This window comes from Nematostella vectensis, chromosome 7, assembly GCF_932526225.1.
Source record: "Nematostella vectensis chromosome 7, jaNemVect1.1, whole genome shotgun sequence".
NCBI classification, from domain to species: domain Eukaryota; kingdom Metazoa; phylum Cnidaria; class Anthozoa; order Actiniaria; family Edwardsiidae; genus Nematostella; species Nematostella vectensis.
The window spans coordinates 3,009,622-3,035,180 of NC_064040.1; the positions used below are offsets into that span (position 1 = coordinate 3,009,622).

At 43.1% G+C, this 25,559-nt stretch overlaps 3 protein-coding genes across 6 annotated transcripts in view; 2 read left to right on the forward strand and 1 right to left on the reverse strand.

The window, feature by feature from the left end:
* LOC5507990 overlaps positions 1-12,857 on the reverse strand; it is a 36,248-nt gene extending 23,391 nt beyond the window's left edge. Inside the window, exons 1-2 of one of the 2 annotated variants that reach the window (XM_048730598.1) lie at positions 12,748-12,857; positions 3,870-3,933 (exon numbers count right to left, since the gene is read on the reverse strand). The gene's annotated coding sequence lies outside the window, so the exon portion shown is untranslated. Of the gene's footprint in view, positions 1-1,256; positions 1,415-3,869; positions 3,934-12,747 lie in introns of those variants that run through there. The other variant, XM_048730599.1, reaches the window with a different exon arrangement.
* A 3,303-nt stretch (positions 12,858-16,160) lies between these two features.
* LOC5508004 lies at positions 16,161-17,473 on the forward strand. The gene is made up of 2 exons (XM_048730174.1): positions 16,161-16,786; positions 17,158-17,473. Exons 1-2 carry the CDS (start codon positions 16,161-16,163, stop codon positions 17,471-17,473), a joined length of 942 nt encoding a protein of 313 aa, XP_048586131.1.
* A 160-nt stretch (positions 17,474-17,633) lies between these two features.
* LOC116615087 overlaps positions 17,634-25,559 on the forward strand; it is a 54,816-nt gene continuing 46,890 nt past the window's right edge. Inside the window, exons 1-8 of one of the 3 annotated variants that reach the window (XM_048730516.1) lie at positions 17,634-17,746; positions 19,031-19,215; positions 20,038-20,091; positions 22,398-22,454; positions 22,762-23,016; positions 23,339-23,501; positions 24,855-24,965; positions 25,302-25,396. In XM_048730516.1, coding sequence (XP_048586473.1) covers positions 19,078-19,215; positions 20,038-20,091; positions 22,398-22,454; positions 22,762-23,016; positions 23,339-23,501; positions 24,855-24,965; positions 25,302-25,396 — 873 coding nt within the window. In that variant the 5' untranslated portion in view covers positions 17,634-17,746; positions 19,031-19,077. Of the gene's footprint in view, positions 17,747-18,621; positions 19,216-20,037; positions 20,092-22,397; positions 22,455-22,761; positions 23,017-23,338; positions 23,502-24,854; positions 24,966-25,301; positions 25,397-25,559 lie in introns of those variants that run through there. The other 2 variants (XM_048730518.1, XM_048730517.1) reach the window with 2 other exon arrangements.

Below are 25,559 nucleotides of genomic sequence, written 5' to 3' on the forward strand. Positions count from 1 at the left end.
GCGAGTCGCCTCGTGTAACATGGCCTTACAGAAGAAGGAAAAAAGGTCTAGAGAGATTTTTTAAAGGATATTGTTAACAATTTTGGTACTGATAACGCTCGTATAATCAAAATGCCCCTCCGTACATCCAATTTAAGATAAACTGATCTTATAAGAAAGGATATGAATAGACTTGGTAGAATTCTCATATGTTGGTCAGTTTATTTACGAAAATTGCCAAGGACCTTGTTTGTTGAAAATTCGGTGTAAATCAATGGATTCCTTGACTGGCAACAAATTAGGCATAATCCTCGTCTGCGCATTAAGTATTGTAAACATAAACTCACGAAGCCTTTTATGACTTTCATCTTTAAAGTAAAATGATGGTCAAAAAACATTTATTTAAAAAATGCTTATTGTTTTCCCTAATTTTATAAGAGCATAATAAGTCTTCAGAAAACATTTACTTTTACTCTTTCAGAAGGAACAGCGTTGTCTTGGGTAGTTCCTAACGCTTATTGCTAAATTTAAGAGTCCGTCTCGGATAAGCCTTGTGGTTCCCTACGGGCCCTCCTTGTCACTCTGTATAAAAGCATAATTATTATCTTTAATTTAAAAAATGTACTTTTAGTGACAAAAAGTAAACTGAAACTGACTTTAAGATAGGACAAGGGTAGTATTAGCGCAATGACTAACCACATTGATAGGAGCTTTCAATGCAAAAAAAAACAGATTTTTCATGAAAAATGAAATGAAGGGGTGTTTAATGTTGATTGAAAAGTAAACAGCTTTTAGCCAGCTGTCATTTCTCTTTTAGTAACAAAAAAAGAATATAATTTTTGAGGCGGATATTTCGATATCAAGGAGCTCTGCGAGGGAGACAAAGTTATTGAGCTTTCTCCCAAAATACATCAAAGTTATTCAATTCATTCCAAAAATCTAAATCAATCAACTCGCAAAACGAGCTGTTAGCACAACGTCTTTTTATAAAACAAACAATAAACTAGAAACCAAAATACGAATATATGTATTTTCAGAGACAAAACCTTTTTTATTTTTGCTTTTTTTTCTAAAGATTTAAGGTTGATGTTAATGGCTACAAGTGTTTTCTTAATCTTAGGAGTCGCATTTCTCTTGCTCATATATTATAATCATTACGAAATAAAACACAGACAGCGAGTCATACCGTTCAGTGGGGTGTATCAGGCTTAAGTTTGCTGAAACTTTTCATTTTTAAATATGATGTTTTTGCTATCTCAAGCACACATTGACTTTACCTTAGTAAGTAACCACTGAACAGCCAAAAAAATGTGTCAATGTCGCTTGCGTAAGAATAAGTCACTTGTGATGAAATTATCTCCCTTCTTGCTCGCGGAGCGTATTACAGAACACAAGTGACGATTAATCACAATTTGAAGTGGTGGAAGAGATGGCAAGCCAAGATAAACCAACAGAACGGTAAATATTTGACTCTACGATGACGTCTGAGGTCTTATGCCATCCCGTCTTGTCTACGCTTGGATAAAGTGATTTTATTTCTTCTTGAATAAGCTTTATCGCGTGGTGATATTGAAACAGAGGAAGCGTATTTTTATGATACAAGTTCGTGTTTCTTACTATTAAGGTCATTATTCATCCACTGATTTCAGGTCCGTCTCAGATAGAGCGGACAGCTGATATATTTGCCTATGCAACTAGCCCCCAACCCCCCCCCCCCCACACACACACACACACACACACTCTTCCTCCCTCCCTCCCTTCCTAACTGAGAACAAGGCTATGTCCATCCTATCTTCTTTGTGCGCGCTATACTACATGGGATTGGTAGAACTTTGGAGGCAAATCTAAAAGGCTGTAGATGTAATTTTTATATTATTTTAAAATAAAAAAAATCTTAACCTTACAGCTTGGTAAACCAAGCAATAAAAGTTACCGGTAGTCAATAAAACAAACTTGTATTTGTACACTTGTTCTACCGCTTGGAGCGGATACGGAATATAGCAGACGGAAATATAATATATGCACTATTTTCGCTCGTAATTTTCCTGATTCGTTATGGACAAACCTCTAACTATATACCTTCTACTGCATACGATATTCTCATATTATCTGTTATATTCCAAAACGGGTATATATTCTTCACATGGAAAATTCCAAAAGAAAGGCAATGAATGGCCACGATGATGGTATTTATAATATTATTTAATGGTAATTATAATAACAATAAATAATGATGGTGGTGATGATGATGACACAAATCAGTGCGCGCCTCGAGGCGAGCCTCGAGTTATCGGACTAAATATATTAAAAATTAAGAATTTGAATTATCCGCCGAGTTTGTGTTAACGAGGCCTCTCTGATGATAACCTTCAAGCGTTACATGTATCTTCTGCCAATTCATCGAGATTTATCAGCTGTTTACTGTATGGCTCTTAAAAGAAAGTCAGTGATCCTCGCGCACTCGGAGACTCGAACGAAAATATAAACATGATAAGAGATTTTTCAAGAGGGGTAACAACCCCACGCCAACCATGACAAATATCACTAAACGGTGTCCCGGATGTTTATTTTGCACCAGGAGAAATGTTGTTCCAAATGACATAAATTTCGAAACCACTTCAAGATTATGTCGAAGAAACATATTGCATGGTATGAAGTATTATAAACTCAATAATCGTATATGCTAGAGGTTGCGGAAGATGGATATCCATTATCACGTGTGAGCAAACAAGATTCGAGTCAAAAAGGAAATTAAAACGCGAGAAAAGTGTAGGATTGAATCAAATAAACTAGAGCTGTTAAGAGGATGAATGGAAGCATAGTCAGGCTAGATACAAGGATTACACGTACCATTATCCGTATCTTGACATAAATTCCCCCCTTCCCCATATCCCCCACCTGAGCATAAGGGAAATGATCATTCTCCCTCTCCCTATCTTTTTAGGGTATAAAATTTCAACCAACAGCTATTCCTCAGGGAGTTGAAGAATTTTTCGGTTTTTGCTATCTCTTAGGTTATAAAATCTGACCAACTGCTATACCTTAAAGGGTGTTTAACGGGGTTTTTTTATTCTGTTATCATTTCTATTCAGCGGTTTTTCATGTCAAGAAAATCCAGCCCAAAATTGTCGTTTTTGTCAAACGCGGTCACTTCCATATAAGGAAACTAATATATTCCTTATTTGGGAAATCTGCATGATTCTTGTCATTTTTAAGGTGAGCGTACCCCAGGGGCTTCGTAAACTTTATGACTTGTAACCAGAAGAAAAAAACAGTTACTGTCACCATCTTTAGCAGTCTGAAAAGAAACTAAATTTCCTCGGTACCTGAACGACAACGTTTTCTTCATATGTCCGATTCTGCTATTTTTGGGGGGGTTACAAATCTCTTAGACAACACCCAATTTGCCATCTCTTAGGGGTACGAATTTCTGTTGAACACACCCAAAGATAATCCCGTCTATTTTTATCTGAACCCCCCCGCCCCCTCCGATTTCCTAGAAACAAAAGTTTCTGTAAAAATTTGATTGATTGTTCAAAATAAAATAAAAACCACACAAACGAAAGACGAGTCCTCAAGTCGAGTTTGAAGAAAAAAGGTAAACTTCTACCAAATCGGCAGCCGAGATTCGGACGCGCTCGCAACACCCACCAATTAGCATGCACGTTGTCAACTTTTGATATTACCTTGTTTTAGTACAACTTGACAAATCAATAATAAAGGAGGTTTCAAAATGGAAAAAAAGACTGGATTTTGTGAAATGTGAAATAAAACTTGGTATGCTTGCAGTTACTTTCTGACGCGTATATTTTGCTGCTGATCCTTTATTTACAGGTCACACAGAGTTATGGGAATAAAAACCTGTTTTAAACACAAGTGAAAGACTGTACCTGTTTTAAAGCTATATTTAGCATCTTTCACTCCCATCTTTATGTAAGAAATGGCTCCCCAAGCCTAGAACATAAGCATTAAAACGTATATATAGGAAGATTTTTTTAAGACCAAAAAGCATTTATTTATCAAAGGCAATTAAAATCGGCAACCTTTAGCCTAAGCATGCTTGAAACTCACAGTCAGTCAAACCCGGGTAACGGTGCTAATAGCATGCTCACAGCAAGTCAAACCCGGGTAATGGTGCTAATAGCATGCTCACAGTCGGTCAAACCCGGGTAATGGTGCTCATAACAGGCTCACAGTCGGTCAAACCCGGGTAATGGTGCTAATAGCATGCTCACAGCGGTCAAACCCGGGTAATGGTGCTAATAGCATGCTCACAGTCGGTCAAACCCGGGTAATGGTGCTAATAGCATGCTCACAGCAAGTCAAACCCGGGTAATGGTGCTAATAGCATGCTCACAGTCGGTCAAACCCGGGTAATGGTGCTCATAACAGGCTCACAGTCGGTCAAACCCGGGTAATGGTGCTAATAGCATGCTCACAGTCGGTCAAACCCGGGTAATGGTGCTCATAACAGGCTCACAGTCGGTCAAACCCGGGTAATAGTGCTAATAGCATGCTCACAGTCGGTCAAACCCGGGTAATGGTGCTAATAGCATGCTCACAGCGGTCAAACCCGGGTAATGGTGCTAATAGCATGCTCACAGCAAGTCAAACACGGGTAAGGGTGCTCATAACAGGCTCACAGTCGGTCAAACCCGGGTAATGGTGCTAATAGCATGCTCACAGCAAGTCAAACACGGGTAAGGGTGCTCATAACAGGCTCACAGTCGGTCAAACCCGGGTAATGGTGCTAATAGCATGCTCACAGCCGGTCAAACCCGGGTAATGGTGCTAATAGCATGCTCACAGCAAGTCAAACCCGGGTAAGGGTTCTAATAGCATGCTCACAGTCACTCAAACCCGGGTAATGGTGCCCATAGCATGCTCACAGTCACTCAAACCCGGGTAATGGTGCCCATAGCATGCTCACAGTCGGTCAAACCCGGGTAACGGTGCTAATAGCATGCTCACAGCAAGTCAACCCCGGGTAATGGTGCTCATAACAGGCTCACAGTCGGTCAAACCCGGGTAATGGTGCTAATAGCATGCTCACAGCAAGTCAAACCCGGGTAAGGGTTCTAATAGCATGCTCACAGCAAGTCAAACCCGGGTAAGGGTTCTAATAGCATGTTCACAGCAAGTCAAACCCGGGTAAGGGTTCTAATAGCATGCTCACAGTCGGTCAAACCCGGGTAATAGTGCTAATAGCATGCTCACAGTCGGTCAAACCTGGGTAACGGTGCTAATAGCATGCTCACAGCAAGTCAAACCCGGGTAATGGTGCTAATAGCATGCTCACAGTCGGTCAAACCCGGGTAATGGTGCTCATAACAGGCTCACAGTCGGTCAAACCCGGGTAATGGTGCTAATAGCATGCTCACAGCGGTCAAACCCGGGTAATGGTGCTAATAGCATGCTCACAGTCGGTCAAACCCGGGTAATGGTGCTAATAGCATGCTCACAGCAAGTCAAACCCGGGTAAGGGTTCTAATAGCATGCTCACAGTCGGTCATACCCGGGTAAGGGTGCTCATAGCATGCTCACAGTCGGTCAAACCCGGGTAATGGTGCTAATAGCATGCTCACAGTCGGTCAAACCCGAGTAAGGGTGCTCATAACAGGCTCACAGTCACTCAAACCTGGGTAACGGTGCTAATAGCATGCTTACAGTCGGTCAAACCCGGGTAATGGTGCTCATAACAGGCTCACAGTCGGTCAAACCCGGGTAATGGTGCTAATAGCATGCTCACAGCGGTCAAACCCGGGTAATGGTGCTAATAGCATGCTCACAGTCGGTCAAACCCGGGTAATGGTGCTAATAGCATTCTCACAGTCGGTCAAACCCGGGTAATGGTGCTAATAGCATGCTCACAGCAAGTCAAACCCGGGTAATGGTGCTCATAACAGGCTCACAGTCGGTCAAACCTGGGTAACGGTGCTAATAGCATGCTCACAGCCGGTCAAACCCGGGTTATGGTGCCCATAGCATGCTCACAGTCGGTCAAACCCGGGTAATGGTGCTAATAGCATGCTCACAGTCGGTCAAACCCGGGTAAGGGTGCTAATAGCATGCTCACAGTCGGTCAAACCCGGGTAAGGGTGCTCATAACAGGCTCACAGTCGGTCAAACCCGGGTAATGGTGCTAATAGCATGCTCACAGTCGGTCAAACCCGGGTAATGGTGCTAATAGCATGCTCACAGTCGGTCAAACCCGGGTAATGGTGCTAATAGCATGCTCACAGCAAGTCAAACACGGGTAAGGGTGCTCATAACAGGCTCACAGTCGGTCAAACCCGGGTAATGGTGCTAATAGCATGCTCACAGTCGGTCAAACCCGGGTAATGGTGCTAATAGCATGCTCACAGCAAGTCAAACCCGGGTAAGGGTTCTAATAGCATGCTCACAGTCACTCAAACCCGGGTAATGGTGCCCATAGCATGCTCACAGTCGGTCAAACCCGGGTAATGGTGCTCATAGCATGCTCACAGTCGGTCAAACCCGGGTAACGGTGCTAATAGCATGCTCACAGCAAGTCAACCCCGGGTAATGGTGCTCATAACAGGCTCACAGTCGGTCAAACCCGGGTAATGGTGCTAATAGCATGCTCACAGCAAGTCAAACCCGGGTAAGGGTTCTGATAGCATGCTCACAGCAAGTCAAACCCGGGTAAGGGTTCTAATAGCATGCTCACAGCAAGTCAAACCCGGGTAAGGGTTCTAATAGCATGCTCACAGTCGGTCAAACCCGGGTAATAGTGCTAATAGCATGCTCACAGTCGGTCAAACCCGGGTAATGGTGCTAATAGCATGCTCACAGCAAGTCAAACCCGGGTAAGGGTTCTAATAGCATGCTCACAGTCGGTCAAACCCGGGTAATGGTGCTAATAGCATGCTCACAGTCGGTCAAACCCGGGTAATGGTGCTCAACAGGCTCACAGTCACTCAAACCCGGGTAATGGTGCTAATAGCATGCTCACAGCAAGTCAAACCCGGGTAATGGTGCTCATAACAGGCTCACAGTCGGTCAAACCCGGGTAATGGTGCTAATAGCATGCTCACAGTCGGTCAAACCCGGGTAATGGTGCTAATAGCATGCTCACAGCAAGTCAAACCCGGGTAAGGGTGCTCATAACAGGCTCACAGTCGGTCAAACCCGGGTAATGGTGCCCATAGCATGCTCACAGTCACTCAAACCCGGGTAATGGTGCTAATAGCATGCTCGCAGCAAGTCAAACCCGGGTAATGGTGCCCATAGCATGCTCACAGCAAGTCAAACCCGGGTAATGGTGCCCATAGCATGCTCACAGTCGGTCAAACCTGGGTAACGGTGCCCATAGCATGCTCACAGTCGGTCAAACCCGGGTAATGGTGCTAATAGCATGCTCACAGTCGGTCAAACCCGGGTAATGGTGCTAATAGCATGCTCACAGTCGGTCAAACCCGGGTAATGGTGCCCATAGCATGCTCACAGTCGGTCAAACCCGGGTAATGGTGCCCATAGCATGCTCACAGTCGGTCAAACCCGGGTAATGGTGCCCATAGCATGCTCACAGTCGGTCAAACCCGGGTAATGGTGCCCATAGCATGCTCACAGTCGGTCAAACCCGGGTAATGGTGCTAATAGCATGCTCACAGTCGGTCAAACCCGGGTAATGGTGCCCATAGCATGCTCACAGTCGGTCAAACCCGGGTAATGGTGCCCATAGCATGCTCACAGTCGGTCAAACCCGGGTAATGGTGCTAATAGCATGCTCACAGTCGGTCAAACCCGGGTAATGGTGCCCATAGCATGCTCACAGTCGGTCAAACCCGGGTAATGGTGCTAATAGCATGCTCACAGTCGGTCAAACCCGGGTAATGGTGCTAATAGCATGCTCACAGCAAGTCAAACCCGGGTAATGGTGCTCATAACATGCTCACAGTCACTCAAACCCGGGTAATGGTGCTAATAGCATGCTCACAGTCACTCAAACCCGGGTAATGGTGCCCATAGCATGCTCACAGTCGGTCAAACCCGGGTAATGGTGCTAATAGCATGCTCACAGTCGGTCAAACCCGGGTAAGGGTGCCCATAGCATGCTCACAGTCGGTCAAACCCGGGTAATGGTGCTCATAACAGGCTCACAGTCGGTCAAACCCGGGTAATGGTGCTAATAGCATGCTCACAGTCGGTCAAACCCGGGTAATGGTGATAATAGCATGCTCACAGCAAGTCAAACCCGGGTAAGGGTGCCCATAGCATGCTCACAGTCGGTCAAACCCGGGTAATGGTGCTCATAACAGGCTCACAGTCGGTCAAACCCGGGTAATGGTGCTCATAACAGGCTCACAGTCACTCAAACCCGGGTAATGGTGCTAATAGCATGCTCACAGCAAGTCAAACCCGGGTACCCCGGTAATGGTGCTAATAGCATGCTCACAGCAAGTCAAACCCGGGTAATGGTGCTCATAACAGGCTCACAGTCACTCAAACCCGGGTAATGGTGCTAATAGCATGCTCACAGCAAGTCAAACCCGGGTAAGGGTTCTAATAGCATGCTCACAGCAAGTCAAACCCGGGAAGGGTTCTAATAGCATGCTCACAGTCGGTCAAACCCGGGTAAGGGTGCTAATAGCATGCTCACAGTCGGTCAAACCCGGGTAATGGTGCTAATAGCATGCTCACAGTCGGTCAAACCCGGGTAATGGTGCTCATAACAGGCTCACAGTCACTCAAACCCAGGTAATGGTGCTAATAGCATGCTCACAGCAAGTCAAACCCGGGTAATGGTGCTCATAACAGGCTCACAGTCGGTCAAACCCGGGTAATGGTGCTAATAGCATGCTCACAGTCGGTCAAACCCGGGTAATGGTGCTAATAGCATGCTCACAGCAAGTCAAACCCGGGTAAGGGTGCTCATAACAGGCTCACAGTCGGTCAAACCCGGGTAATGGTGCCCATAGCATGCTCACAGTCACTCAAACCCGGGTAATGGTGCTAATAGCATGCTCACAGTCGGTCAAACCCGGGTAATGGTGCTAATAGCATGCTCGCAGCAAGTCAAACCCGGGTAATGGTGCCCATAGCATGCTCACAGCAAGTCAAACCCGGGTAATGGTGCCCATAGCATGCTCACAGTCGGTCAAACCTGGGTAACGGTGCCCATAGCATGCTCACAGTCGGTCAAACCCGGGTAATGGTGCTAATAGCATGCTCACAGTCGGTCAAACCCGGGTAATGGTGCCCATAGCATGCTCACAGCAAGTCAAACCCGGGTAATGGTGCCCATAGCATGCTCACAGTCGGTCAAACCCGGGTAATGGTGCCCATAGCATGCTCACAGTCGGTCAAACCCGGGTAATGGTGCCCATAGCATGCTCACAGTCGGTCAAACCCGGGTAATGGTGCTAATAGCATGCTCACAGTCGGTCAAACCCGGGTAATGGTGCCCATAGCATGCTCACAGTCGGTCAAACCCGGGTAATGGTGCCCATAGCATGCTCACAGTCGGTCAAACCCGGGTAATGGTGCTAATAGCATGCTCACAGTCGGTCAAACCCGGGTAATGGTGCCCATAGCATGCTCACAGTCGGTCAAACCCGGGTAATGGTGCTAATAGCATGCTCACAGTCGGTCAAACCCGGGTAATGGTGCTAATAGCATGCTCACAGCAAGTCAAACCCGGGTAATGGTGCTCATAACATGCTCACAGTCACTCAAACCCGGGTAATGGTGCCCATAGCATGCTCACAGTCACTCAAACCCGGGTAATGGTGCCCATAGCATGCTCACAGTCGGTCAAACCCGGGTAATGGTGCTAATAGCATGCTCACAGTCGGTCAAACCCGGGTAAGGGTGCCCATAGCATGCTCACAGTCGGTCAAACCCGGGTAATGGTGCTCATAACAGGCTCACAGTCGGTCAAACCCGGGTAATGGTGCTAATAGCATGCTCACAGTCGGTCAAACCCGGGTAATGGTGATAATAGCATGCTCACAGCAAGTCAAACCCGGGTAAGGGTGCCCATAGCATGCTCACAGTCGGTCAAACCCGGGTAATGGTGCTCATAACAGGCTCACAGTCGGTCAAACCCGGGTAATGGTGCTCATAACAGGCTCACAGTCACTCAAACCCGGGTAATGGTGCTAATAGCATGCTCACAGCAAGTCAAACCCGGGTACCCCGGTAATGGTGCTAATAGCATGCTCACAGCAAGTCAAACCCGGGTAATGGTGCTCATAACAGGCTCACAGTCACTCAAACCCGGGTAATGGTGCTAATAGCATGCTCACAGCAAGTCAAACCCGGGTAAGGGTTCTAATAGCATGCTCACAGCAAGTCAAACCCGGGTAAGGGTTCTAATAGCATGCTCACAGCAAGTCAAACCCGGGTAATGGTGCCCATAGCATGCTCACAGTCGGTCAAACCCGGGTAATGGTGCTAATAGCATGCTCACAGCAAGTCAAACCCGGGTAATGGTGCTCATAACAGGCTCACAGTCACTCAAACCCGGGTAATGGTGCTAATAGCATGCTCACAGCAAGTCAAACCCGGGTAAGGGTTCTAATAGCATGCTCACAGCAAGTCAAACCCGGGTAAGGGTTCTAATAGCATGCTCACAGCAAGTCAAACCCGGGTAATGGTGCCCATAGCATGCTCACAGTCACTCAAACCCGGGTAATGGTGCTAATAGCATGCTCACAGTCGGTCAAACCCGGGTAATGGTGCTAATAGCATGCTCACAGTCGGTCAAACCCGGGTAAGGGTGCCCATAGCATGCTCACAGTCGGTCAAACCCGGGTAATGGTGCTAATAGCATGCTCACAGTCGGTCAAACCCGGGTAATGGTGCCCATAGCATGCTCACAGCAAGTCAAACACGGGTAAGGGTGCTCATAACAGGCTCACAGTCGGTCAAACCCGGGTAATGGTGCTCATAACAGGCTCACAGCAAGTCAAACCCGGGTAAGGGTGCCCATAGCATGCTCACAGCAAGTCAAACCCGGGTAAGGGTTCTAATAGCATGCTCACAGCAAGTCAAACCCGGGTAATGGTGCCCATAGCATGCTCACAGTCGGTCAAACCCGGGTAATGGTGCTAATAGCATGCTCACAGTCGGTCAAACCCGGGTAATGGTGCTAATAGCATGCTCACAGTCGGTCAAACCCGGGTAATGGTGCTAATAGCATGCTCACAGTCGGTCAAACCCGGGTAATGGTGCTCATAACAGGCTCACAGTCGGTCAAACCCGGGTAATGGTGCTCATAACAGGCTCACAGCAAGTCAAACCCGGGTAAGGGTGCCCATAGCATGCTCACAGCAAGTCAAACCCGGGTAAGGGTTCTAATAGCATGCTCACAGTCACTCAAACCCCGGTAATGGTGCTAATAGCATGCTCACAGTCGGTCAAACCCGGGTAATGGTGCTCATAGCATGCTCACAGTCGGTCAAACCCGGGTAACGGTGCTTAAATAGCATGCTCACAGCAAGTCAAACCCGGGTAAGGGTTCTAATAGCATGCTCACAGCAAGTCAAACCCGGGTAAGGGTTCTAATAGCATGCTCACAGCAAGTCAAACCCGGGAAGGGTTCTAATAGCATGCTCACAGTCGGTCAAACCCGGGTAATGGTGCTAATAGCATGCTCACAGTCGGTCAAACCCGGGTAATGGTGCTCATAACAGGCTCACAGCAAGTCAAACCCGGGTAAGGGTGCCCATAGCATGCTCACAGCAAGTCAAACCCGGGTAAGGGTTCTAATAGCATGCTCACAGTCACTCAAACCCCGGTAATGGTGCTAATAGCATGCTCACAGTCGGTCAAACCCGGGTAATGGTGCTCATAGCATGCTCACAGTCGGTCAAACCCGGGTAACGGTGCTTAAATAGCATGCTCACAGCAAGTCAAACCCGGGTAAGGGTTCTAATAGCATGCTCACAGCAAGTCAAACCCGGGTAAGGGTTCTAATAGCATGCTCACAGCAAGTCAAACCCGGGAAGGGTTCTAATAGCATGCTCACAGTCGGTCAAACCCGGGTAATGGTGCTAATAGCATGCTCACAGTCGGTCAAACCCGGGTAATGGTGCTCATAACAGGCTCACAGTCACTCAAACCCAGGTAATGGTGCTAATAGCATGCTCACAGCAAGTCAAACCCGGGTAATGGTGCTCATAACAGGCTCACAGTCGGTCAAACCCGGGTAAGGGTGCTAATAGCATGCTCACAGTCGGTCATACCCGGGTAAGGGTGCCCATAGCATGCTCACAGTCGGTCAAACCCGGGTAGTGGTGCTAATAGCATGCTCACAGCAAGTCAAACCCGGGTAATGGTGCTCATAACAGGCTCACAGTCGGTCAAACCCGGGTAATGGTGCTCATAACATGCTCACAGCAAGTCAAACCCGGGTAATGGTGCTCATAACAGGCTCACAGTCGGTCAAACCCGGGTAATGGTGCTCATAACAGGCTCACAGTCGGTTAAACCCGGGTAATGGTGCCCATAGCATGCTCACAGAAAGTCAAACCCGTTTAAGGGTGCTCATAACAGCTCACAGCAAGTCAAAAACCCGAGTAAGGGTGCTCATAGCATGCTTAATGTTTAGCCCTCGAGCCCCTCGATCCCTCAAGATAACTTGAATGCTGCTAACTCTAACTCTAAGTAGTTTCTTAAGTTTCTCATTTCGATTTCCCTTAGAGGTTAGAGTTTATCACAGGATGGATTTACTACATCTAAGTTTCATAACGGCAGGTAAAAACTTTCAAGAAATATGCGCATACTACATTTGATACTTACCTTTGCTAATGTATATGCACTTCAGGGAGACTATATCAAGTAAACAGGCAAACGCAACTGAGTGAATTTAAAAACCGTTTTGCATTTGTTTTTGAAGCCGCCTAGCTGCCAGTCGTAACATTGTTTGAGTAGTGTAATGACATCTAAATGGGCCTCCAAATGGGGTCAAACTAACAGTAATTCACATAAATATTGACTCTGATATTTAAGCCTCTTGAGTTATGATTCATTTTGACGATCAAATATCCGAAAGAAAGGGGCCGTTCGTTTCCTATCTCCTCCCCCAATAAATGCAACAAATAAAACATCGTAAACTAAGAAACAAGGTATAAAAGCAATACTACATTGAACTAGTTGAATGATGTGTTCCGTGTTTTTTTGACGATAAACAACCAAGATATATATTGATATAAATATGTGTTACTGGTTTTTGACGACTTATTTGTTATTATGAAGTGAAAAGTGCCTCTATTTCACGAATTATTTATTAACCATTATTATAAATCTGAGGCAAAACCATTTTCAGCTGTTCATATAACTTGTCACCCTAAGAGCGTTGCCTTATTTATTTCTATTTAGACAAAATGGACGTCATTTATAAACAAACAATTCAAAAAGGGGAAAATCATTTCCCCCCTAAAGACTAACATATAAAACCAATATAATACAATTGACTGAAATAAAAGCATTTTAATTAAAATTGAAGAATAGCACTTACGCCAATATTTAATAAGTACGTAGACAATAGACACTTAATGCGAAGTTGGGGTTAAATACACTCTCCTTACAACCAAAACTGGGAAGAGAGTAATAATGATTCACTCTTCACGTCCAATGTCGCTTAAAATTCGTAAAAGAAAAATAAACACATCGAGATCAAGATACTAAGGCATCAGTCTAATAAGGGATAAGTGGTTCTAAAGATGCATTCAACCAAGCTGATAGCAAGTTTAAAGTTCTTTAAACCTTTCACTTATATCAATCTAGCCAAAAGAAAGCATAGATACACTTTCAAATTCTGAAAAGGGAATTAAATTTGATTGAGATTTGAATTTTCTACAGATCTTTGATAATTTTCCTGGCCGCGCGAAAGGAGATTGAATCGAGTGAATAATTCCAAGTTTTGGCGGGAAAATCTGAAACAAGGTATTTTTCTTAAATCAGTTTTAAAATTCAGAGACGGCAATACCACAAAAAATGGCGAATTGTTTTCTATTGCAATGCTACTCACAATGAAGCGAAGAATTATTTAAAGTCGAGAATTGTATGCGAAAAAAAGAATATATCGTTTTGTTGTAGGTTTCAAAAACATCGCGCGCTCGTGAGAATGTCGCCATCCTTGATTGCGAATGCAGCGCGCGCGCACAATGCAAAAAACAATTCAAAGACTAAAAAATATCTGCTATATTTTGCAGATTTGTTTCCTTTAGTTAAATAATCATTTGAATGCCAGGTTGAGATATAAAGATTACGTTAAAAGTTGTAACCACACAATGTTCTTCAGCAATAACTAAGAAGACATGAAGACGGGAACTGGTTTAGCGCGCGCATATGTTTTCTCATGTAATTTGGTTGACATCTCAATCTACGTCACAAATGACTGGACCCGGGCCTTTCAGTTCACGGCCTTTTTTCCGAAGGTTGACCAAAATGCCTCAATATTACAGATTTGAGTTATTCGCGCGGACGCGTGTTTTATAGGGTACATACGAACCACATACCATTTGAAAGATGAAAATATAGAGAATTGACAAAGTCTATCAACTCTGAAAGGTTATATGGGCTTTAAAAACTTCCTTTCCTCACGTAAATTGAGCGATTAACGCCGGGGAGTTGGGTGGTCGAAGATACAGGAGTTTTAAGATGTGAGATATTTTATTATTGGCACGATATTACTCATGTTACTACAAAGGTTATTGTGCCTATATTAAAGTATTATATAATATACTATTATTATAAGTGTTTTAGTATGTTATAGTAAAGTATATTATAGTATCTTTTGTGCTTTGAAACAGCAGGGAAAAGCCAAAAACTCTGTTCCCTATTTCATTGTCTCGTTCTAAGGTCTGTGTTTTTGGATTTTGTTCCATTGTGTATTTTGTGCTGGTGCTCCGTAACATGTGCTCCGTAACACCAAGAATCTACCAGAAACTCATCCATGGAGGGGGAGGGTCATATTGGCCACCTAGAGACACGCGACTGGCATAATTATCAAAAGAATCAACATCTCGTTCGCCATAACAGGAAAACATGTTTTCACAAACTGTTGACAAAGAAAGAAGTTCTTAGTATTGACAAGCCACAAAGGGCGTAAAAAGACAAGATAGAGACATTTTAGAGAAAATAAGTGAATTTACCATTGTCGTTAACTTGAAAAACCATAAAATACAATGGGTAATGAATAAAACTAGTGAGCAAAGTGACGGGTTTGGGAGACAATTAATAACTAGTTAACTTAAGGATATACTGTAAACAAATCTTTGAAATAGTTTTTGGATTGTAATAAAAGCAAATTAGGGTATTGGAAAATAATTTACATTTGTGTTGAGCGCATTAGGAGCAAATCTTCCACAGCATACGTCACACAGTCACGTGATTAATAATATCTGATATAGTACATACATAAATCTGTTCATTATCTTATTTGTACAAACATGTGCAAATTTCGTGACAATCGGCCAAATGCCTGGCAAGATATTACACAAAACATCACATTTTGAGTTGCCCGCTAACTTCACTGAGTTCCCGCTAAATTCACTCCGGTATAATTAGCAGCTGGTAAAAATGTTTAAACAAGGACCCGCACTATAAAAGGGCCTGGACCAGGTCCACGAAAGGCTCAGTTGTCAGTAAACTGCCAAGCGGTGCGGAGCTCCGGAGTTCAGTCAAGCGTGTCTTGTTTGCCCACGAGGAGCGAAACCCAAACTCAAATTTTGGAGCGCTATTCTTCTCGTTTGCTCGGTTTATTTTCTCTTAGCTACTGACCACTGACAATGAATAACCCACCAAAAAAGCAGGAATGTGCACTAAAAATTAGTTCAAATTATTAACGAAAACAGAATTAAAAAGTCTCACTATTGGCGCAATGTTACGGCGTCTTGTCATCTTGAAGTCTGAATTTTATTCAGCCGATAGGGGGCGGAGCCTAGCCCTTTTATAGTGCGGGTCCTTGTTTAAAATATTTAGCTCGTCAAACTTTCTATCCCTTCATAGGCTGGATCCATTCATCGACGCCGAAGGCTTGATGCGAGTTGGTGGGCGTATACGCAGAGCTAACCTGCCATCCGACATGAGACACCCCCTCATACTTCCGAAAAGGGGTCACATAACGACCCTAGTGATACGACGCCACTACCACATCACGTGCCGACGTCACGTGCCGACGACTTCGCGCTCCTACAGTGGAGCATAAGATGAGTGACCTGCCGAAGGACAGAGTCAACCCCAGTCCTCCATTCACCTACAGCGCAGCAGACTACTTTGGACCATGGACCGTAAAGGAGGGGCGTCGAGAGGTCAAACGATATGGGGTGTTGTTCACCTGCATGGCTTCGCGGGCCGTGCACATCGAGACAGCGAGTTCCTTAGACACAAGCTCATTCCTGAACGCCTATCGCCCCTTCGTTGGACGCCGAGGACCCGTGCGACAACTAAGATCAGACCGAGGTACAAACTTTGTTGGCGCCAAGAACGAACTGCAGAGCCCTCTCTCCGAGATGGATAACCAGCGAGTTGGATCCGAGCTACGAAAGGAGAACTGCGACTGGGTGGACTTCAAATTTAACGTCCCCGACGCCAGTCACAGAGGGGGCTCATGGGAGCGCCAGATCCGCACAGTCCGAAACGTACTCGACTCACTGCTGTATAATCAAGGAACTCAACTTGATGATGAGTCGCTGAGAACCCTCCTCGTGGAAGCCGAGGCGATCGTAAATAGTCGTCCCCTCTCGGCAGACTCGGACAGCTGCGCCGCTGACCGAGAACCATATCCTGACGATGAAGTCGTCAGTCGTCCTTCCACCGCCCTGCGTCTTCAAGCGTGAGGACCTCTACCTGAGAAAGCGCTGGCGCAGAGTGCAACACCTTACGACAAAGTTCTGGAAAAGATGGAGGAAGGAGTTCCTGCTCTCCCTCTCAGCACGCCAGAAGTCCTAGAAGAAACCTTGAGGTCGGCGATATCTCAACACGCCAGAAGTGGACTCGTCCTAGAAGAAACCTTGAGGTCGGCGATATCTCAACACGCCAGAAGTGGACTCGTCCTAGAAGAAACCTTGAGGTCGGCGATATCTCAACACACCAGAAGTGGACTCGTCCTAGAAGAAACCTCGAGGTCGGCGATATCTCAACACGCCCAGAAGTGGACACGTCCTAGAAGAAACCTTGAGGTCGGCGATATCTCAACACGCCCAGAAGTGGACACGTCCTAGAAGAAACCTTGAGGTCGGCGATATCTCAACACGCCCAGAAGTGGACACGTCCTAGAAGAAACCTCGAGGTCGGCGATATCGTCATTGTCAAGGACGAGAGCCTTCATCGCAACGATTGGCGCCTAGCTCGAGTAGTCGAGGCGTTCACAAGCAATGATGGCCTGGTGCGCTTCGTCAAGGTGGCTGTTGGCGACTCATCCCTGGACCGCACGGGACGACGATGCAAGCAGACAACCTACCTCCAGAGACCAGTCCAGAAACTGGTGCTGCTACTCCCACACGAAGAAGCTGGCGACTAGCTGACGACAGCATAGGCGACTTCGGGACTACAACCCGCGAGAAGCTGCGTACTACATATTAGCTGAGAAAGTTTTGTTAAGTAAATTGCCCCACCCGGACAATTTAAGGGAGGAGTGTAGCGAACAGTACTTACATAATAATAATACTTAGATAATAGTTAACTCTGTAACCCGATAAAATTAGAGCCAGGCAGTACTAAGCCCCGCATAATCATACACGAATCAAACGAACAACATGCGCGCGACGATTTCCCCTAATATAGCCGGATCAAGGTATGTTTTGTTTCATTTCTTTGCGGCTAGCGCACATATTTGATTTCTTACTTTGATTATTGCCTATTGGATAGTTTGCTATCGCATAATTACGCATTTATTCCGACGATTGTTTACTTCTTGATTCCACGTGCTTTGATTACATAATCACCGTAGTTTTAGATATATTTAGTTTAGTCATCGTTTCATAGTCCTGTAGAATAGTCGATTATTCGTTTAGCTTAACTGCATAATTATTCTTATTTCAGTTTTTACGGTGTAATACAGACATTAAAGTTATAGAAAAGCCAAATTGGCTTCAAGACGGTGTCGTGAAATGTATTATAATATCAGTAAAGACGACCGGAAGGGAAATCCACTATAACATTTTAATGGCTATGTAGACAGCCAAAACTATAAATTACCGCCTTTTTAAAGTTCTTAAAAGAACTTCCGGATTATACTTTTGCTTCTTTCTCGTTGCTTTTATCATCAGGTTACAATAACTATTTTGAATGTGACTTTTTAGAGTAATTTTTTTTGGGGGAACCCATTTAGAAGTAAGTGAAGTACAAACACCGCTATGTTTGACAGATATTGATACAAAGCCGTCTGTCCACGGCAAAAAGAAAGAGATTTGTTGCATTTTTATTAAGTTGAACAAGTAAAACTTAATAAGATTATTGTTATGTGCCAAATTTCATTATTATTATTCGACGAAAGTCTACGGATTCAAACATATGAATTTGTGATTCAGAGACCGCGCAATTATCAAGTAAACAAATGCTAAAATGCCACATTATTAAAGTTGACTTTGCTAAATAGAATAAATTATTATTTTAATTTTACAAGGCATTGCAAATATATAGGAGAAGTTACAAAAAATCGCTCCTGAAGTTTGTATCCGGGATTAGGGCCAGTTGGCCGGGAATAGGGCAAATTAGTGACACATACTTTTCGAGCACGGCGCCCTTAACTCAAAAAAAATATATGCATATAATATAAATAATTTGTTAGATTAAGGTCCAATCTTGTTACTGGCAAAATATCAAAAGTGTTCTTTTTATCGCTAAAAAATTATGATGCTAAATGCAAAAACCGTCCGTAATTTGGGCAACACACAGTACTTAATGTTTATCTAATAATTGCTAAACATATTTATGCCACTTGTTACGCATCTGTGCTCATTGAACGTCATGGATAGTGATATTTAAATTCCACTCGCTCGCGCATCCTGTTCCACTGTAGTGTTGACAGCAAAGGGTTGTGTGCTAAAATTGCCTGTTAACAGTCGTTTTACATAAGGAGTTAGGAAACTGATCGCGTGGTTGGGTGTGAGCCTCGATACACCGATGTCACTACCAGTGTGGGTATGGTGCGTGGTGGTGTTTGTGTTGCTGTCAGGGGTTTCTGGAGGCTCTGCGAGGTTCATTCGAGACAAGCCTGTTCCTTGGGTCAAGGCGAGGTGTTATGCACACTGCATAGAAGAGGTTTGTTACTCACCGAAACTTGACTTAACTTTAAAGACAATAATAGACAATTAAAGTGTCTCTTATTGTTTACGCAATTTAATTTATTGATAATATTGTCTTAAAACAATATGCCCTCATTTGCAGCCCTTTTAGCATTTGTCTACTTTTTGTTTATAACTGAAACGCTTTCTTTATTAATTGTTTCTAATGTTTTTCTTGTAAACACCTAACCGAGCTTGGTATCGTCTTTGTTCTTCAAATTCGTTTATGAAATGATTCGAATTAACCCTCTTATATATCACTCTTATGATATGAATTATGTGAATTATCCCTAAACTTTCGAGCACTGTGCTATGACACGCCATACGGTTATACTTCACTTATCATCTTGTCCACCCCCATATAGCATCGGCTGTTTTTATTTTATTAAGTTTTATTTTCTTTATCCATGTTACCTAACAAAAATTAGGAAATGATAAGCCAATCCACTGAAACTGGGAAAAGTATTAAGAAGAAAAAATAGATTTTCTACTTCCTTAATTAGCATATTGTTTGTTTAGCATATTGTTTAAGTGCTTTGTTATCGATTTATTCTCTCGCAGGCAGAAAAGCGGAAGTTATACTTGTGATCTGCTCACACTCATATTAGACCATTTAAAAGTCAAATAGATCCTGGAGTCATATCGTATTCTACTTTTTCAACTCTGCCGTTTCTAAGTCAGAGCCGTAGCAGGCCTAGAATACTAGATTTGCGCTATTATGATGTTTTTAAATTCACTTTTCTTTTCCTAATCTTTTTTTTAAACAACTCGCTTATTGAAGTGCGACATTGTTTTTTAGATTGAGAAGTTTAACACTTCCGATTCAAGCTGCACATCCTCACTCTGTCAGCAGGTGAAGTAACTGAACACTCCTCCTACGCGAGTCGCGCTACAATACAATACAATTAACTTTATTTAAAGAAGGTTTTAAATTACCTGTATAGTTTGCATACTTAAAAATAGAAGACAAGTAGACCGAGTCGCTTAGGAGTACTGAACTATTTACTGAAATATTCAACTAAATGAGCTAATGCTTCTGGTATAACATTCCGGTGTGTTTTAGGTTGTTATATGCGGTTTTTTCTCTTAGCAAGATAACGCGATAAAAGAACGGCTGCCGCTTAATGTAATACTAAGGCTTAATTCATTAAAATTTGCCCCTTGATGTAATACTAACGCTTAATGTAATAAAATTTGCCGCTTAACGTAATACTAACGCTTTAAGAACAAATCAACGCTTTATTTAATAAAACAGTTAACGCTTAATGTAAGAAATTTCCAACCCTGAATGTAATAACAGACTTAACGCTTAAGTTAAAAAACTTTGACGCTTAATGTAATAACCATGAATTTGGATAAAGAATTTAGATGGATTTCGAAAGAACAATTCGCAAAATTTAAATATGTGTTTAGACTCTGTCTTTAGCGATGTTGCTCCAAAAAGGACGTCAAAAAGCAGCGCTCAAAATCGACAGTTTATATCTTCGTGAAGACGCACTCAAAAACCAAAACAATCTTAGTCGAGTCTGGGGGTATAATCTTAGAGGTTTGTTTATGCTACGCCTGTTCTTGGTACACTACGTATAGAGGTGAAGCATGTATGTGGGTGATAGACACTGTTTATCATTATTAAATACCTAAGAGATTAATAATAGTTGTAACCGGATATGTCAATCAACTATCTCCGGCTACACCACCGCACTCCTGAGTCGACTTGTGTTTAGCGCTAGCTGTAAATTTTTTTTATATAAATATATGCCCCCCCTAGGGAACAGGAAACCCACTCAACTCAGCGCATTGTTTATTTAGCATGTGCTTTGGACTTTGTTTATGAATATCAGTTAGGTCACGAAGTTCTCAATAAAACTCCTTCCAAATACACATGTCTTACTCTTTATTGCATCCATTCATGTTTGGAACACTTTTTTTCATACCCCTGCGTCGAATTTCAATCAAATTTCAATCAAATTCAATTCCCTTTTCAGAATTTGAAAGTTTATCTATGCTTTGTTTTTGCTAGATTGATATAAGTGATTAAGTTCAGACAAGGGTGGAAAGTTATTTCCAAACTCTGTCACACCACTTCTGCTGAATAGCTAACTTGCGATGGCAATTGCTGCCATTATAAGGCACATGCGAACGATCAATTGCGCTTTAAAATTACACCTTACCTAAAAATCTGTCATGGAAACATGTCTGACCACGACATCTCGGCGAAAAATTCGACAAAAAAAAACACCCAGAGGGGGCAGGAGTTTTTTTTTTGCGTTCGATACAAAGAGTGGTCGGGTGGGTACAGAATTAGTATTCTGAGCACGCAAATATGACCCACCCGGCTCTTTGCAATATTGAGTAAGACCCGAATAATTCTGAAAAAATTCGACGCAGGGATAAAAAAAAAAGTGTTCCAAACATGAATGGATGCAATAAAGAGTAAGACATGTGTATTTGGAAGGAGTTTTATTGAGAACTTCGTGACCTAAATTGATATTCATAAGCGAAGTCCAAAGTCCAAAGCACATGCTAAATAAACAATGCGCTGAGTTGAGTTGGCTCCCTTTTCCCTAGGGGGGAGCACTTAGACTGGTCTATGTTAAATAAAGGCCCTGTTACCCACAATCGAGTTGTCGAGTATTTAAAGACCCATCATTTCACATAAATAGGTATGCCTTAAGCGCATGGAGCCCACGCGGGCAAAAAGCCATATGTTATAAAATCTCCACATTTTTAGACTGTTTCTATATATGTACTCGCACACCGTATCACCGATTACGGAACGTCAAATGGCTTCTTAGTGCACCCCCCCCCCCTTGACCCTAAGATGACTCACCATCAGTTTGGTTGTCTTTTTATTGGAACCCATCGAAATTCGTTTTGTGATTTGTATTTATTACACTAAGCGTCGATGTGTTATTCCATTAAGCGTTAAAAAATTATTACAATAAGCGTTAGCTGTTTTTATACATTAAGCGTTGATTAGTTATTACATTAAGTATTAGTATTACATTAAGTGGCGGATTTTATTACATTAAGTGGCGAAATTTATTACATTAAGCGTTAGTATTACATTAAGCGGTGATATATACACCCCCCACCCCCTCCCCCACCACTCCCGCCTGGCTAAAAGAACTTACAAATACCTGTTATTTTACATTTCAGTGTCTCAATCCATGTGGCAAGGACCCTGTCAACATGGAAGCCTGTAACACGACCTGCGTAAGAAAAATATAAGTTTGGCTGCTTTGATGGATTTAAAAACTACATGGGAAGGTCACAGTTTTGACAGTTAACAATTCAAAAAACAAATTCAAGTTACAACATAATGGAACAGAAATATCCAATAAAGTTTCGCAAAAAAGCCATAAAACAGAGCACTCTGTATGGCTCACGTTTTGAACATAGTATATACTTTCAGTGTTCCAAAATAAAAAAAGAAATAGAAAACTTATATTTTGTTTTTATTCATTTATTATAATGAATCTTATTCCCAATCCATCTATTCTTGCTGCCTTTTTTTCTTAAGAACGGAACACCGATCTGTTTGAAGAGTTGCGAGTTCTTTCTCTCAATACGAAATCTGAGCGACCCAGAAAACCCACAAAACGCGACGACCATATCCAAGCCCACCCCTCCCGTGTTCAACAGCAGCGCATCATCCCTCTCTAGCATAATGTTGTCATGGCAACGACCTGTAAACGCCACAGGTGGCGTGGTCTATATGCTGGATGTGTTATGGACCCCGGGGAACCCAACACCTGGAAAGTCATGGGTTTTTCAGGTGAGAATAAAGTAACTCTGCAAAGCTCTGCTAGTCGTTCAGTACATTAAAGAGCCATTGCCAACCACACCTTTTATTGTTTTTATACAGCAAATAATAAGACGAAATTTTTAAATAGCAATCTTCAAAAAAAAAATTTATACTTTATTTAAAAAATTTGATCGAAAATATCAAAATAGATTTCCCCAAATCAACCGATGGAAATGGATGCTTTCACACGCTTGGTACTTTGCTCGGATGACAAAATGGCTGCTGGCAGAGTATATGTCTTTGTATTCCTAGTGTGCATCAAGTAGACATAAAAATGGACTTATGATTTCAGAAAATCCTCTTGAATCCAATGGCAACGCTTACACTCAGTGACATGTGCGGGGCTGTTGCCTTTGCCTTGGATAGAGACATGAAGGATATACAGTACACCTTCCAGGTCATCGCTCTTACAAGAAACAGCCGCCCGTCTATCAGTGATCCAGCAACTGGCATTAGTAAGTGAGATCAGTCCCAAACCCCCAACCCACCCAATCCTTAACATCTAAATTCGGGGATTCCGTTTCCCCTTACCAGTGATTCAACTGGTACGCGTAAGCGAGAAGAACTTCTTTTGAAAACTATCCCTCCCCCCCCCCCCCCCATGTACGTCTAGAACATCGCTCTTGCCAGGATGTAGCCCCCCCACCTCTTTCTCTTTCCAACTTTGAATGTATCGCTTTGACTCGAGACGACGTCTAATATCACCAGCAAGCATTTCTCTTTCCAACTTTGAATGTATCGCTTTGACTCGAGACGACGTCTAATATCACCAGCAAGCATTTCTCTTTCCAACTTTGAATGTATCGCTTTGACTCGAGACGACGTCTAATATCACCAGCAAGCATTTCTCTTTCCAACTTTGAATGCATCGCTTTGACCCGAGACGACGTCTAATATCACCAGCAAGCATTTCTCTTTCCAACTTTGAATGTATCGCTTTGACTCGAGACGACGTCTAATATCACCAGCAAGCATTTCTCTTTCCGACTTTGAATGTATCGCTTTGACTCGAGACGACGTCTAATATCACCAGCAAGCATTTCTCTTTCCGACTTTGAATGTATCGCTTTGACTCGAGACGACGTCTAATATCACCAGCAAGCATTTCTCTTTCCAACTTTGAATGTATCGCTTTGACTCGAGACGACGTCTAATATCACCAGCAAGCATTTCTCTTTCCAACTTTGAATGCATCGCTTTGACCCGAGACGACGTCTAATATCACCAGCAAGCATTTCTCTTTCCAACTTTGAATGTATCGCTTTGACTCGAGACGACGTCTAATATCACCAGCAAGCATTTCTCTTTCCGACTTTGAATGTATCGCTTTGACTCGAGACGACGTCTAATATCACCAGCAAGCATTTCTCTTTCCGACTTTGAATGTATCGCTTTGACTCGAGACGACGTCTAATATCACCAGCAAGTCTAATATCACGTCTAATATCACGTCTAATATCACCAGCAAGCATTTCTCTTTCCAACTTTGAATGTATCGCTTTGACTCGAGACGACGTCTAATATCACAAGCAAGCATTTCTCTTTCCAACTTTGAATGTATCGCTTTGACTCGAGACGACATCTAATATCACCAGCAAGCATTTCTCTTTCCGACTTTGAATGTATCGCTTTGACTCGAGACGACGTCTAATATCACAAGCGATCAAGCAACCGGCAGAAGTCGATATCTCGCATTTATAGATGCCTCTTTCGGTCACACGGATCGTACCGACAAATAATGTTTATTTATTTTGATAGACGTCTTTCTAACAAAAACAATTTATGATCTTTCTATGTTTTGGTCATAGGGATGCCAAAACCAGAGCCACCAAAGAATGCCGAAGTTTCATCGATTAAATACCACGTCGGCCAATCCAGCAATAACATTTTACTTGAGATCACGACTTCTCCACCTATTGGTAAGTTAAATACCTGTACTCTGCTTGTCTGATTTCCTGGCTTGCCCTTACCTACCACTTTTCGCGACACTTGGTCGGACAAAACTACAAAGAGCCTGTGACTGGGAAGTTTGATAAATGTACAAGTTCAATTTTTGAAGAATTAAACTAAATAGACAAGCTGTATCTATACAGCTTTTTAAACGGTTTATTATTTCACATAAAGGCTTTTTGTGTACTCAATTAATTTTCGCCCATTATTTTCGCGATTTTTTTTAAATTCGACGCGAAAATGTAGTGTTATAAGGTACCTATCGCTGTGCTCATGTCGTGCTTTTGATTTATATATTTATTCAGATCCCTCTGCTGGACTTATCGATTCCTATTTTGTGGAACATGAGACTAATTGTGGAGGCATGGCAAGCTATGTAAAAAACCTTGCAAAATCGGAGGTTGGTTTTTAGTCATGTTTCTGATTCTTTGAATAGCTCTTAACAGTTTCACCAATACCGGCCTTGTGATGTACCTAAAATGTCAGATATGCAATAGGAGCAAGCTGATATGGTTAGTCTAAAACAGCTGAAAGTTTATTGTTGTTGTGCGAATCACCCATGC